Genomic DNA, 12,279 nt, shown 5'->3' with positions numbered 1-12,279 from the left:
AGGACTAATAAATTAAACTGCATTTATTTCAATGCAAGGGGCCTAACAGGGAAGGCAGATGAACTCAGGGCATGGTTAGGAACATGGGACTGGGATATCATAGCAATCACAGAAACATGGCTCAGGGATGGGCAGGACTGGCAGCTTAATGTTCCAGGATACAAATGCTACAGGAAGGATAGAAAGGGAGACAGGAGAGGAGGGGGAGTGGCATTTTTGATAAGGGATAGCATTACAGTTGTGCTGAGGGAGGATATTCCCGGAATTACATCCAGGGAAGTTATTTGGGTGGAACTGAGAAATAGGTGGAACTGAGAAATAAGAAAGGGATGATCACCTTATTGGGATTATATTATAGACCCCCTAATATTCAGAGGGAAACTGAGAAACAAACTTGTAAGGAGATCTCAGCTATCTGTAAGAATAATAAAGTAGTTATGGTAGGTTATTTTAATTTTCCAAACATCGACTGGGACTGGCATAGTTTAGATGGAGGGGAATTTCTTAAGTGCTTACAAGAAAATTTTCTGATTCAGTATGTGGATGTCCCTACTAGAGAAGGTGCAAAACGTGACCTACTCTTGGGAAATAAGGCAGGGCAGGTGACTGAGGTGTCAGTTGGGGAGCACTTTGGGGCCAGCGACCATAATTCTATTTGTTTTAAAATAGTGATGGAAAAGGATAGACCAGATCTAAAAGTTGAAGTTCTAAATTGGAGAAAGGCCAATTTTGACGGTATTAGGCAAGAACTTTCGAAAGCTGATTGGAAGCAAATGTTCGCAGGTAAAGGGACGGCTGGAAAATGGGAAGCCTTCATAAATGAGATAACAAGAATCCAGAGAAAGTATATTCCTGTCAGGGTGAAAGGGAAGGCTGGTAACTATAGGGAATGCTGGATGACTAAAGAAATTGAGGGTTTGGTTAAGAAAAAGAAGGAAGCATATATCAGGTATAGACAGGATAGATCGAGTGAATCCTTAGGAGAGTATAAAGGAAGTAGGAGAATACTTAAGAGGGAAATCAGGAGAACAAAAAGGGGACATGAGGTAGCATTGGCAAATAGAATTAAGGAGAATCCAAAGGATTTTTACAAATATGTTAAGGACAAAAGGGTAACAAGGGAGAGAATAGGGCCCCTCAAAGATCAGCAAGGCGGCCTTTGTGTGCAGCCACAGAAAGTGGGAGAGATACTAAATGAATATTTTGCAACAGTATTTACTGTGGAAAAGGTTACGGAAGATATAGACTGTAGGGAAATAGATGGTGACATCTTGCAAAATGTCCAGATTACAGAGGAGGAAGTGCTGGATGTCTTGAAACGGTTAAAGGTGGATAAATCCCCAGGACCTGATCAGGTGTACTTGAGAACTCTGTGATTGCTGGGCCTCTTGCTGAGATAATTGTAGCACCGATAGTCACAGGTGAGGTGCCGGAAGACTGGAGGTTGGCCAACCTGGTGCCACTGTTTAAGAAGGGCGGTAAAGACAAGCCAGGGAACTATAGACCGGTGAACCTGACCTCAGTGGTGGGCAAGTTGTTGGAGGGAATCCTGAGGGACAGGATGTGCATATATTTGGAAAAGCAAGAACTGATTAGGGATAGTCAACATGGCTTTGTGCGTGGGAAATCATGTCTCACAAACTTGATTGAGTTTTTTCAAGAAGTAACAAAGAAGATTGATGACGGCAGTGCAGTAGATTTGATCTATATGGACTTCAGTAAGGCGTTCGACAAGGTTCCCCATGGGAGACTGATTAGGTTAGATCTCATGGAATACAGGGAGAACTAGCCATTTGGATACAGAACTGGCTCAAAGGTAGAAGACAGAGGGTGGTGGTGGAGGGTTGTTTTTCAGACTGGAGGCCTGTGACCAGTGGAGTGCCAGAACGATCAATGCTGGGACCTCTACTTTTTCTCATTTATATAAATGATTTGGATGCGAGCATAAGAGGTACAGTTAGTAAATTTGCAGATGACACCAAAATTGGAGGTGTAGTGGACAGCGAAGAGGGTTACCTCAGATTACAACAGGATCTGGACCAGATGGGCCAATGGGCTGAGAAGTGGCAGATGGTATTTAATTCACATAAATGCGAGAGGCTGCATTTTGGGAAAGCAAATCTTAGCAGGACTTATACACTTAATGGTAAGATCCTAGGGAGTGTTGCTGAACAAAGAGACCTTGGAGTGCAAGTTCATAGCTCCTTGAAAGTGGAGTCGCAGGTAGATAGGATAGTGAAGAAGGCGTTTGGTATGCCTTTCTTTATTGGTCAGAGTATTGAGTACAGGAGTTGGGAGGTCATGTTGCGGCTGTACAGGACATTGGTTAGTCCACTGTCGGAATATTGCGTGCAATTCTGATCTTCTTCCTATCGGAAAGATATTATAAAACTTGAAAGGGTTCAGAAAAGATTTACAAGGATGTTGCCAGGATTGGAGGATTTGAGCTATAGGGAGAGGCTGAACAGGCTGGGGCTGTTTTCCCTGGAGCGTCGGAGGCTGAGGGGTGACCTTATAGAGGTTTACAAAATTATGAGGGGCATGGATAGAATAAATAGACAAAGTCTTTTCCCTGGGTTTGGGGAGTCCAGAACTAGAGGGCATAAGTTTAGGGTGAGAGGGGAAAGATATAAAAGAGACCAAAGGGGCAACGTTTTCACGCAGAGAGTGGTACGTGTATGGAATGAGCTGCCATTGGAAGTGGTGGAGACTGGTACAATTGCAACATTTAAGAGGCATTTGGATGGGATATGAATAGGAAGGGTTTGGAGGGATATTGGCAGGGTACTGGCAGGTGGGACTAGATTGGGTTGGGATATCTGGTCGGCGTGGACAGGTTAGACCGAAGGGTCTGTTTCCATGCTGTACATCTCTCTGACTCTATGCTCCATCTATAGCTAATATATACTGCCTTAGGCAAAAACCCTTTTAAGTTTAAAAAATAAACACTTGTACAATGCAAGGGGAGTGGCCAGTTCTCCCAGCTCAGCCTTTCTCTGGTTTGATTTGATTTTGGCAGTCTGGCTATTCACTGAAAGCAGTCAAACAGTTGTGAAGTTGCTGGACCAAGAGAAGCAGGTCCATGCTGACACCCTCCCTGTCAGTCTGACCTCTCTCTTGTAAGGCCCTGTGTTTGATTTTACCTTTTGTACCAAAGGAGTGTTTATGGGGATTAGATTAGATTCTCTCCAGTGTGGTAACAGACTTTTTGGCTCAACAAGTCCACACCACCTCTCCAAAGAGAAACCCGCCCAAACCCATTCCCCTACCCTACATTTACTCCTGACTAACACAGTTGGCAATTTAGCGTGGCCAATTCACCTAATCTGCACATCTTGGATTGTGGGAAGAAACCCACGCAGACACAGGGAGAATGTGCAAACTCCAAACAGGCGGGAATCAAACCCAGAACCCCGGTGCTGTGAGGCAGCAGTCCTAACCACTATGCAAGGGGTTGGACCAAGGAGTCTGTTTCCATGCTGTACATCTCTATGACTCTATAAGTACTGGCAACAGCATCATTATTTTGGTGTGATCTGTTGGGTTTTCGGATAGGTTAAGTTATTCGGTATTCTGTTCTTTTCTGTTTGTGTTTCATTCGGTAATCTTATAAATAAATTGTTTTGTTTAAAACTATATGGTTTGACCAGCTCCGTCCCTCCCAAAATATTTACATTACACTTGCTTAAAACAACTACAAAGTTAGGGCCTGGGTTACTTCCTTGAAATGTTTTATGCGAGTCTAGCCTGGTCAATAACACTGTGTTTATACAAAATATGAGTATCAACGAACTAACCATCACTTAGCAATACCACCCACTCATGCTTCCAGTGACAGATTACGTTTTACCCTTACCCTTTGCTTTCTTCTTCAATATCTCAATTTAATTGCTCTGTAAAATTTCTCTCTTTGACCAAGCTGTCAGCCACTTGAACTAATGTCTCCTCTGTGTGTTAGTGTCAAATTTGTTTCCACTTCTGCTTTAGTTGAGTCAGTAACCCAGACTAAAATCTGCATTCTACCATTAGTAGAGGTAACGCTTGTTAAACCAGGTATGACTTGCTAATAATGAAAACTTTTAAATGGGAGTAATCTAAATTTCCAGTGATGGAGCTGGGTTCATTTCCTTTGGCAGGTCAGTACATTGAGTGCCGCAGTTGGGAAGTCACGTTGCACTGTACAGCATTGGTTAGGCCACTATTGGAATACTGTGCGCAGGTCTGATTTCCCTGCTACAGGAAGGATGTTGTGAAACTTGGAAGGGTTCAGAAAAGGTTTATAAGGATGTTGCCAGGGTTGGAGGATTTGAGCTATGGGGAGAGGCTGAATAGACTGGGGTGTTTTCCCTGGAGCACTGGAGGCTGAGGAGTGACCTTATAGTGGTTTATAAAATCATGAGGGGCACAGATAAGGTAAATAGACAAGGTCAAAATTGTGGGTACGTTCTCGCATTGGGAAGTTGATTTGTAGACGTTTCGTTCCCTGTCTAGGTGACATCTTCAGTGCTTTGGAGCTTCCTGTGAAGCGATGCTGTACTGTGTCTTCTGGAATTTATTTGGTTCCGCTCCTGCTGTTTCCAGTTGTTCATTATAGTGGCCAATATATTGGGTCTAGGTCTATGTGCTTGTTGATGGAATCTGTGGATGACTGCCATGCTTTAGAAATTCTCTGGCTGTCCTTTGTTTAGATTGTCCTATGATCATTGTGTTGTCCCAGTCGAATTTGTGGTCCGTGTCATTGGTGTGTGTGGCTACTAGGGACAGTTGGTTATGGCATTTAGTGGCTAGTTGCTGTTCATGGAAGCAGATTGCTAGCTGTCTGTCTGTACATCCTCTATAGTGTTTTGAGCAGTCTTTGCATGGAAATTATGTTTGTCTTGCACATGATGGGTACGGGGTCTTTTGTTCTGGTGAGCTGTCTGAGCATGGCTAGTGGCTTATGGGCTGTCATGAACTGAGTGGAGATGGGATAAAGGTGATAGGTCAGAGGGGAGGGTGGAGCGGATAGGTGGGAAGGAAGGAAGATGGACAGATGGGACGGGTCATGAGGACGGTGCTGAGCTGGATGGTTGGAATTGGGGTAGGGTGGGGGGGGGGGGGAGGGGAAATGAGGAAACTGGTGAAATCTACATTGATGCCCTGGGGTTGGAGGGTCCCGAGGCAGAAGATGAGGTGTTTTTCCTTCAGGCATCGGATGGTAAGGATGGGGCGATGGAGGAGGCTCAGGATCTGCATGTCCTTGTCAGAGTGGGAGTGGGAGTTAAAGTGTTGTTAAGTGTTAAACACACTCCACCCTCCCCCCGACATATCACCTCTGCCCTCATCTCCAACCATCTATTGCACTCTCAGTTACCTTGCCCTAGCCCCACCCCCTTCAATTTATCTCTTCACCTTCGAGGCTCCCAGCCTCATTCCTGATGAAGGGCTTTTGCCCGAAACATCAATTTTCCTGCTCCTCGGATGCTACCTGACCTGCTGTGCTTTTCCAGCACCACACTCGACTTTTAATCTCCAGCATCTGCAGTACTCACTTTCGCCTACGTGGTTAGTGTGTTAGGTCATGGCATGTCCGCGTCGCATTTTTTGACCGTCAGGCATCTGTGGGTGAAGTTGCGGGGATATCCGTTCTTGGCGAAGATTCTGTAGTGGTGTTCTTCTTCTCTTCTTGGGCCAGGAGAGCTTAAGTGTGTTGTAGCACTTTTGAACAGGGTCCTAATGCAGCTTCTCTTGTGTGTGTTTGGGTGGTTGATGTTGTAGTTCAGGATCTGGTCTGTGTGGTTTTTCTGTACACTTTTGTGGTGCATTCACTGTACTGTGTACTATCACATCGGCAGCACTGTGGCACAGCACTGCTGCCTCACAGCACCAGGGACCCGGGCTCAATTCCAGGCTTGAGCGACTGTCTGTGTGGCTTTTGCACATTCTCCTCATGTCTGCGTGGGTACCCTCCTGGTGCTCCAGTTTCCTCCCACAATCCAAAGATTGTGGGAGGTTAGGTGAATTGGCCATGCTAAATTGCCCATAGTGTTCAGGGATATGTAAGTTAAGTGCATTAGTCAGCAATAAATATAGAGTACTGGGTTTGGGTGGGAGACTCTTCGGAGATTCAGTGTAAACTTGTTGGGCCAAAGGGCAATTTCCACACTGTAGGGATTCTAAGAAAATTCCAGGAATGGGCGTTGATTGTTAGTTTCCTCCTCTCTTGTAATTCTGATCCCTGTGAGCATGGCGTTGATAATCCGGTGTGTGTTCTCAATTTCTGATCTTTTAACAATAACCAAAGTGTTGTCCACGTATCTGATCCAGAGTTTGGGCTGGATTTGTGGGAGGGGAGTTTGTTCCAGTCTTTGCATTACTGCTTCTGCTATGAGCCCAGAGATGGGTGAACCCATAGGTGTTCCATTGATCTGTTCATATATATGGCTGTTGAATGTGACGTGTGTCGTCAAGCACAGGACTAATAGTTTGAGTACGCAGGCCTTGTTGATAGGTTCCCTGTCATGTTGTCTGTTCTGCTGGTCCAGGAGGTTGGCTACTGTCTCTCCGGCTAGACTTTTGTCAACTGAAGTGAATAGTGCTGTTACATCGAATGAGAGCACTGCTTCATCCTTGTCTACGTTAGTGTTCTTGATGTTGTCTAGGAATTCCTTTGATGATTGTATGGAGTATTTGGATCCACTGATAAGATCTTTCCGTTTTGATGAAGGTCTTTTGCCAGTTTATGCGACGGAGCTCCCGGGAGTGCTACAATGGGTCTAAGTGGTATGTCTGGTTTGTGTATCCTGGGTAATCTGTAAAATCTTGGGGTGTTGTTGCTTTCTGGTTTCATCCTTTGTCGGTCAATCCTGGTTATCAGCCTATTTTTTTGTCGGTTTCGTAGTGTGTTGTTTATTCTATTGGTTACCTGTGGCATGGGGTCACGCTCCCTCTGTAGGTAGGTGTCAGTATCTGCAAATAGTTTCTCTGCTTTCTGAATATATTCGATCTTGTCCATGATAACAGTCATTCTGCCTTTATCCGCTGGTACTATGATTGTGTTCTTGTCATTTTTTAGTGTTTTTAGGGCTTCTCTCTCTTTGGTGTTGAGGTTGTTTGTTTGTATTTTCTTTGTTAGAAAGTATATAATGGTTTGTCTGACTGCTTGCTGTGTCTCTTCGGATAGTCCATTAGTTACATAGAACACTACAGCACAGTACAGGTCCTTTGGCCCTCGATGTTGTGCTAACCTTTTCTCCTATTCTAAGATCAAACTAACCTACATGTCCTTCATTTTACTATCAGCAATGTGCCTATCCAAGAGTTGCTTAAACGTTCCTCATGTATCTGACTCTACTACTACCGCTGGCAGTGCATTCCACACACCCACCAATCTCTGTGTCAAGAGACAACCTCTGACATCTAAAACTTCTTCCAATAACCTTAAAAATATGCCTCTTTGTGATAGCCATTTCCAACATGGGAAAAAGTCTCTGACTATTCACTCTATCTACACCTCTCAACATCTTGGACACCTCTATCAAGTCATCCTTCTTCGCTACAAAGTGAAAAGCCCCAGCTCCCTCCATCTTGTTTCATATTTTTCTTAATAAGACATGCCCTCCAGTCCAGACAGCAACCCGGTTAATCTCCTCTGCACCCTCTCTGAAGATTCTACATCCTTCCAATAATGAGGTAACCAGAACTGAACACAATATTCCAAGTGTGGTCTAACCAGGGTTCGACAGAGCTGCAGTATAACTTCGTAAACTCAATTCCCCTGCTAATGAAAGCCAACACACCATACGCCATTCCTTCTACCTTCTATGGGCCAGCCAAATCTGTATTCAGACAGCCAATGTTTTCATTTCCCACGCCTCCTTACTTTCTGAATGAGCCTACCATGGGGAACCTTATCAAATACCTTGCTAAAATTCATGTACACCACATCCACTGCTTTACCTTCATCAATGTGTTTTGTTACATCCTCAACGAATTCAATAAGGCTTCTGAGGCATGACCTGCCCCTCACCAAGCCATGCTGACTATCTCTAATCAAACTATGGTTTGCCAAGTAATCATAAATCCTGTCTCTCAGAATCCTCTCCAATAATTTGTCCACGACTGACATAAGACTGATTGGTCTGTAATTCCCAGGATTATCCCTATTCCCTTTCTTGAACAAGGGAAAAACATTTGACACCCTCCAATCACCTGGCATTACTCCAGTGGACAGTGAGGGCTCAAAGTTCATCACCAAAGGCGTGGCAATCTCTTCTCTCGCTTCCCGTAGTAACCTTGGGTCTGATCCATGCGACTTATCTATCCTTATGTTTTTCAAAATTTTCAGCACATCCTCCTTCTCAACACCAACCTGTTCAAACATATCAGCCTGTTTCTCGCTGCCCTCACTCGATGCTAAGAATCTCTTCTTCAGACAGTTCTAGAGGATACAGAACAGCATCTCACCCTCCACAAATGCTATAATGCCACCCCAATCTAACCAATCATTTTCTATATGTTGGAGATTCGCATTCAGTATATAAAGTGAGATGCCAATGAAATTCCTACTACTAACTGTGAGCTCACCAATGTAAAGGTGACAAATCCGGTTGTGCTGGAGTGAGAACGTTATCATAAGTGCCTGGAGATCACTGGAGGGTTCAATGGAGGTCATCCTATATTAAGAGACAGTGTCAAATGTCAAAATCCCTCTCAGTCATGAATACTGATGTATTAAGGACCTCCCCTACCTCCTCTGACTTCAGGCCCAAGTTCCCTACACTATCCCTGATTGGCCCTACCTTCATTCTGGCCAGCCTCATTCCTCACATAAGGGTTTTCCTTAATCCTTCCTACTAAAGCTTTTTCATGCCCCCTTCTAGCTCTCCTAAGTCCATTCTTCAGTTCCTTCCTGGCTACCTTGTAACCCTCTAGAGCTCTGTCTGATCCTTGACTCCTCAACCTTAAGTAGGCTTCCATCTTCCTCTTGATTAGATGTTCCACATCCCTTGTCACCCAAGGTACCTTCACCCTACCATCCCTTCCTTGCTTCAGTGGAACAAACGTATCCAGCATTATCAGCAAATGCTTCCTAAACAACCTCCACGTTTCTGCTGTGCATTTCCCAGTTCTGCCTAATAGCATTGTAATTTTCTCTCCCCCAATTAAATACTTTCCCATACCGGCTGCTCCTATCCCTTTCCATGACTATAGTAGCAGTCATGGAATTCTGATCACTATCACTGAGTTCTGAGCATACGTTCTAGTGCAGCTCAGACGTCTGTACAGCTTTTCCCCCAGCCTTACCCCAGTTCCAATCTTCCAGCTCAGCACTGCCCTCATGACCTGCCCCACCTGTCAATCTTCCTTCCTACCTATCCGATGCACCCTCCTCTCCGACCTATCATCTTTACCCCCACCTCCATCCACCTATTGCTCTCTCAGCTACCTTCTCCCCAACCCCACCCCCCTCCCATTTATCTCTCTACCCCGGAGGCTCCCAGCCTAATTCCTAATGAAGGGCTCTGGCCTGAAACGTCGATTTTTCTGCTCTTTGGATGCTGCCTGACCTGCTCAGGCAGCATCCAGCAACACATTCTCAACTCTGAACTCCAGCATCTGCAGACCTCACTGTCTCCTTAGATGAAGAAGGGTTGAGAGGAGGACAGCTGGATTTAATGAACTGTTTCTGGGCTGTAGACTTCCTGTAACTCGATGCTAAGAATCTCTTCTTTGGACAGTTCTAGAGGATACAGAACGGCATCTCACCCTCCACAAATGCTATAATGCCACCCCAATCTAACCAATCATTTTCTATATGTTGGAGATTCGCATTCAGTATACAAAGTGAGATGCCAGTGAAATTCCTACTACTAACTGTGAGCTCACCATTGTAAGGGTGACAAATCCGGTTGTGCTGGAGTGGGAACGTTATCATAAGTGCCTGGAGATCACTGGAGGTCATCCTACATTAAGAGACAGTGTCAATTAGCAAATAGGACCTGGACCCTGACCCCACCCATTGCTACTATTTCCATGCTGAGTCAACAGAAAGCTGATTTGGGGCTTCATGACAGAGAATAATCAACTAACTCTGCATTGAATCAAATGAAGTTCGGGACGTGGAAGGGATTTTGGTCCATGTTCTAATTAGATACTGAATATAATCAGTGGTGTTTGAATTGAAAACTCTCAAATCTAGAATGACTAAATATTGTTACAAACCAGTCACTAAATGCTTCCATCTAAGATTTCAGATCTCAGAGAGGGCATCATGGTGCCTACCTTTAGTAACAGTTGTTTGATCTCTTTCTCAAGATCTTTCACTTTAGCTTCCCGCTCAGTTACCATCTGTTTTAATTCTCCAATCACAGAGCCCTGCTTCTGGGTTTCACAGTTCTGCTGCTGGCTCAGAATTTGGCTGGTGTCCTTATTCTTTGACTCATGCTGACTTAAACGGCCCATAATCTCCTGCATTTGTTTCTGCTGTTTCTGTCAAATAATCCATTGTAATAGGCAAGTGTTAATGTTAAAGTACAAACATTTTCTCTTTATTTATCACATCCAACATTAAAACCCAATATTACCATTCTTGCCAGTGAGGAATAGTGAATGCAGGGAATGAAGGGGAAGGAGGGGGAAGCAAACAATTCAGGCATCATTCAATTACTTATTACTTTCACTCCTATTTCAATTTAAGTAAATAATATTGCTTACCAGCAATGCACCAACCAGTTCATCATCATGCTTCCCTTTTTCAAGAAGGGTCACCACTTGACTCTTCAAAATCTTGAGCTCACTGGACAGAACTTTGTTCCGGGCTTTTGATCCATCAAATTTATTTTTGAGTTCCTCGTGATCTTTTTTCAACCTCTCATGGTCACCAGTCATTTTCTAAGCAAATATACAATCACATACAACTTGTACATAACACAGGATATACAGCGAGATTACTATTGATATGACAGCTTTTCCTATTAGACAATAGACTATCTTGTACTGATGGGGCTAATTCTGCCGTTATGTCTCATAGATTGCTCGACCCTACAAGGATGTTCCAGTATTCCTAATGTGTTGCCATTGTTTTCTTCTTTCATTCAAGGATTTAAATTCTTGGATCACTGGGGTATGTTTTGTGGTAAGCATAAGTTATACAAGAGAGTTAGTTTGCACCTTAATAGGTTCGGGATCAGAATTCTGGCAGGCAGGTTTGCTACTGCAACACAGCTAAGTAGCGGGGGGGAGGGGACAAACTGGATGTTTAAGAAGGAAATTGAAGTGAAAGTTAGAACAAGGGAAGTCAAGAAAGACAACGGTATCAATGAGGCAGAAAACTCAAAAAGGGATCATGCTGTAAGGTTGAGTGAAATAGGAGTTGATGGGAAGGGTGAGGGCAGTAATTAATTAAAAATACTATACATGAATGCACGAAGCATTAGAAATAAGATGGATGAGCTTGAGGCTCTTTTGGAAATTGGCAGATACGATATTGTGGGGATAACTGAGACGTGGTTTCAAGTGGACAGGGCCTGGGAAATGAATACTCAAGACTACGCGTGCTATCGTAAGGACAGATTGACGGACAGAGGGGGTGGGGTGGCCATGTTGGTAAGGGATGTTATTCAGTCCCTTGCGCGGGGGGACCTAGAATCAGGGGATGTAGAGTCAGTATGGATAGAGCTGAGAAATTCTAAGGGCAAAAAGACTCTCTTGGGAATTATCTACAGGCCCCCAAACAGTAGTCTGGATGTCGGATGTAAGTTGAATCAGGAGCTGAAATTGGCCTGTCGCAAACATGATACTACAGTTGTTATGGGGGATTTCAACATGCAGGTAGACTGGGAGAATCAGGATGATATTGGACTCAAGAAAGAAACTTTGTGGAGTGCTTCCGAGATGGATTCTTAGAACAGCTGGTGCTGGAGCCTACCAGGGAGAAGGCAATTCTGGATCTGGTATTGTGCAATGAACCAGAATTGATCAGGGACTTAAAGTGAAGGAGCCATTGGGAAGTAGTGACCATAATGCAATAAGCTTCAATCTGCAATTTGAGAGGGAGAGAGTACAATCGAAAGTGACAATATTTCAGTTGACTGGGAGTTGGCTATCCTTTTCTTCTTCTCTCGTGAATCGGATTAAAAACACGGAAATCACGGAATTCCGTGTTTTAATCATCAAAAACACGGAAATAGAAAAAACACACCGGATCATCAACGCCACACTCACAGGAATCCGATTCACGAAAGAAGAAGAAAAGAATAGCCAATTCCCAGTCCTAGACGTGATGGTACAGAGAACACC

At 44.1% G+C, this 12,279-nt stretch overlaps 1 protein-coding gene across 1 annotated transcript in view; it reads right to left on the bottom strand.

The window, feature by feature from the left end:
• ccdc13 (coiled-coil domain containing 13) overlaps window positions 1–12,279 on the bottom strand; it is an 84,171-nt gene that overhangs the window by 39,656 nt on the left and 32,236 nt on the right. Inside the window, exons 8-9 of the mRNA XM_043690811.1 lie at window positions 10,696–10,872; window positions 10,264–10,470 (exon numbers count right to left, since the gene is read on the bottom strand). Coding sequence (XP_043546746.1) covers window positions 10,264–10,470; window positions 10,696–10,872 — 384 coding nt within the window. The remainder of the gene's footprint in view (window positions 1–10,263; window positions 10,471–10,695; window positions 10,873–12,279) is intronic.

This window comes from Chiloscyllium plagiosum, chromosome 5, assembly GCF_004010195.1.
Source record: "Chiloscyllium plagiosum isolate BGI_BamShark_2017 chromosome 5, ASM401019v2, whole genome shotgun sequence".
In the NCBI taxonomy this organism is placed as follows: Eukaryota; Metazoa; Chordata; class Chondrichthyes; order Orectolobiformes; family Hemiscylliidae; genus Chiloscyllium; species Chiloscyllium plagiosum.
Note: the sequence above shows the minus strand (reverse complement) of the source record. Positions and strands in the feature narration are given on the sequence as shown.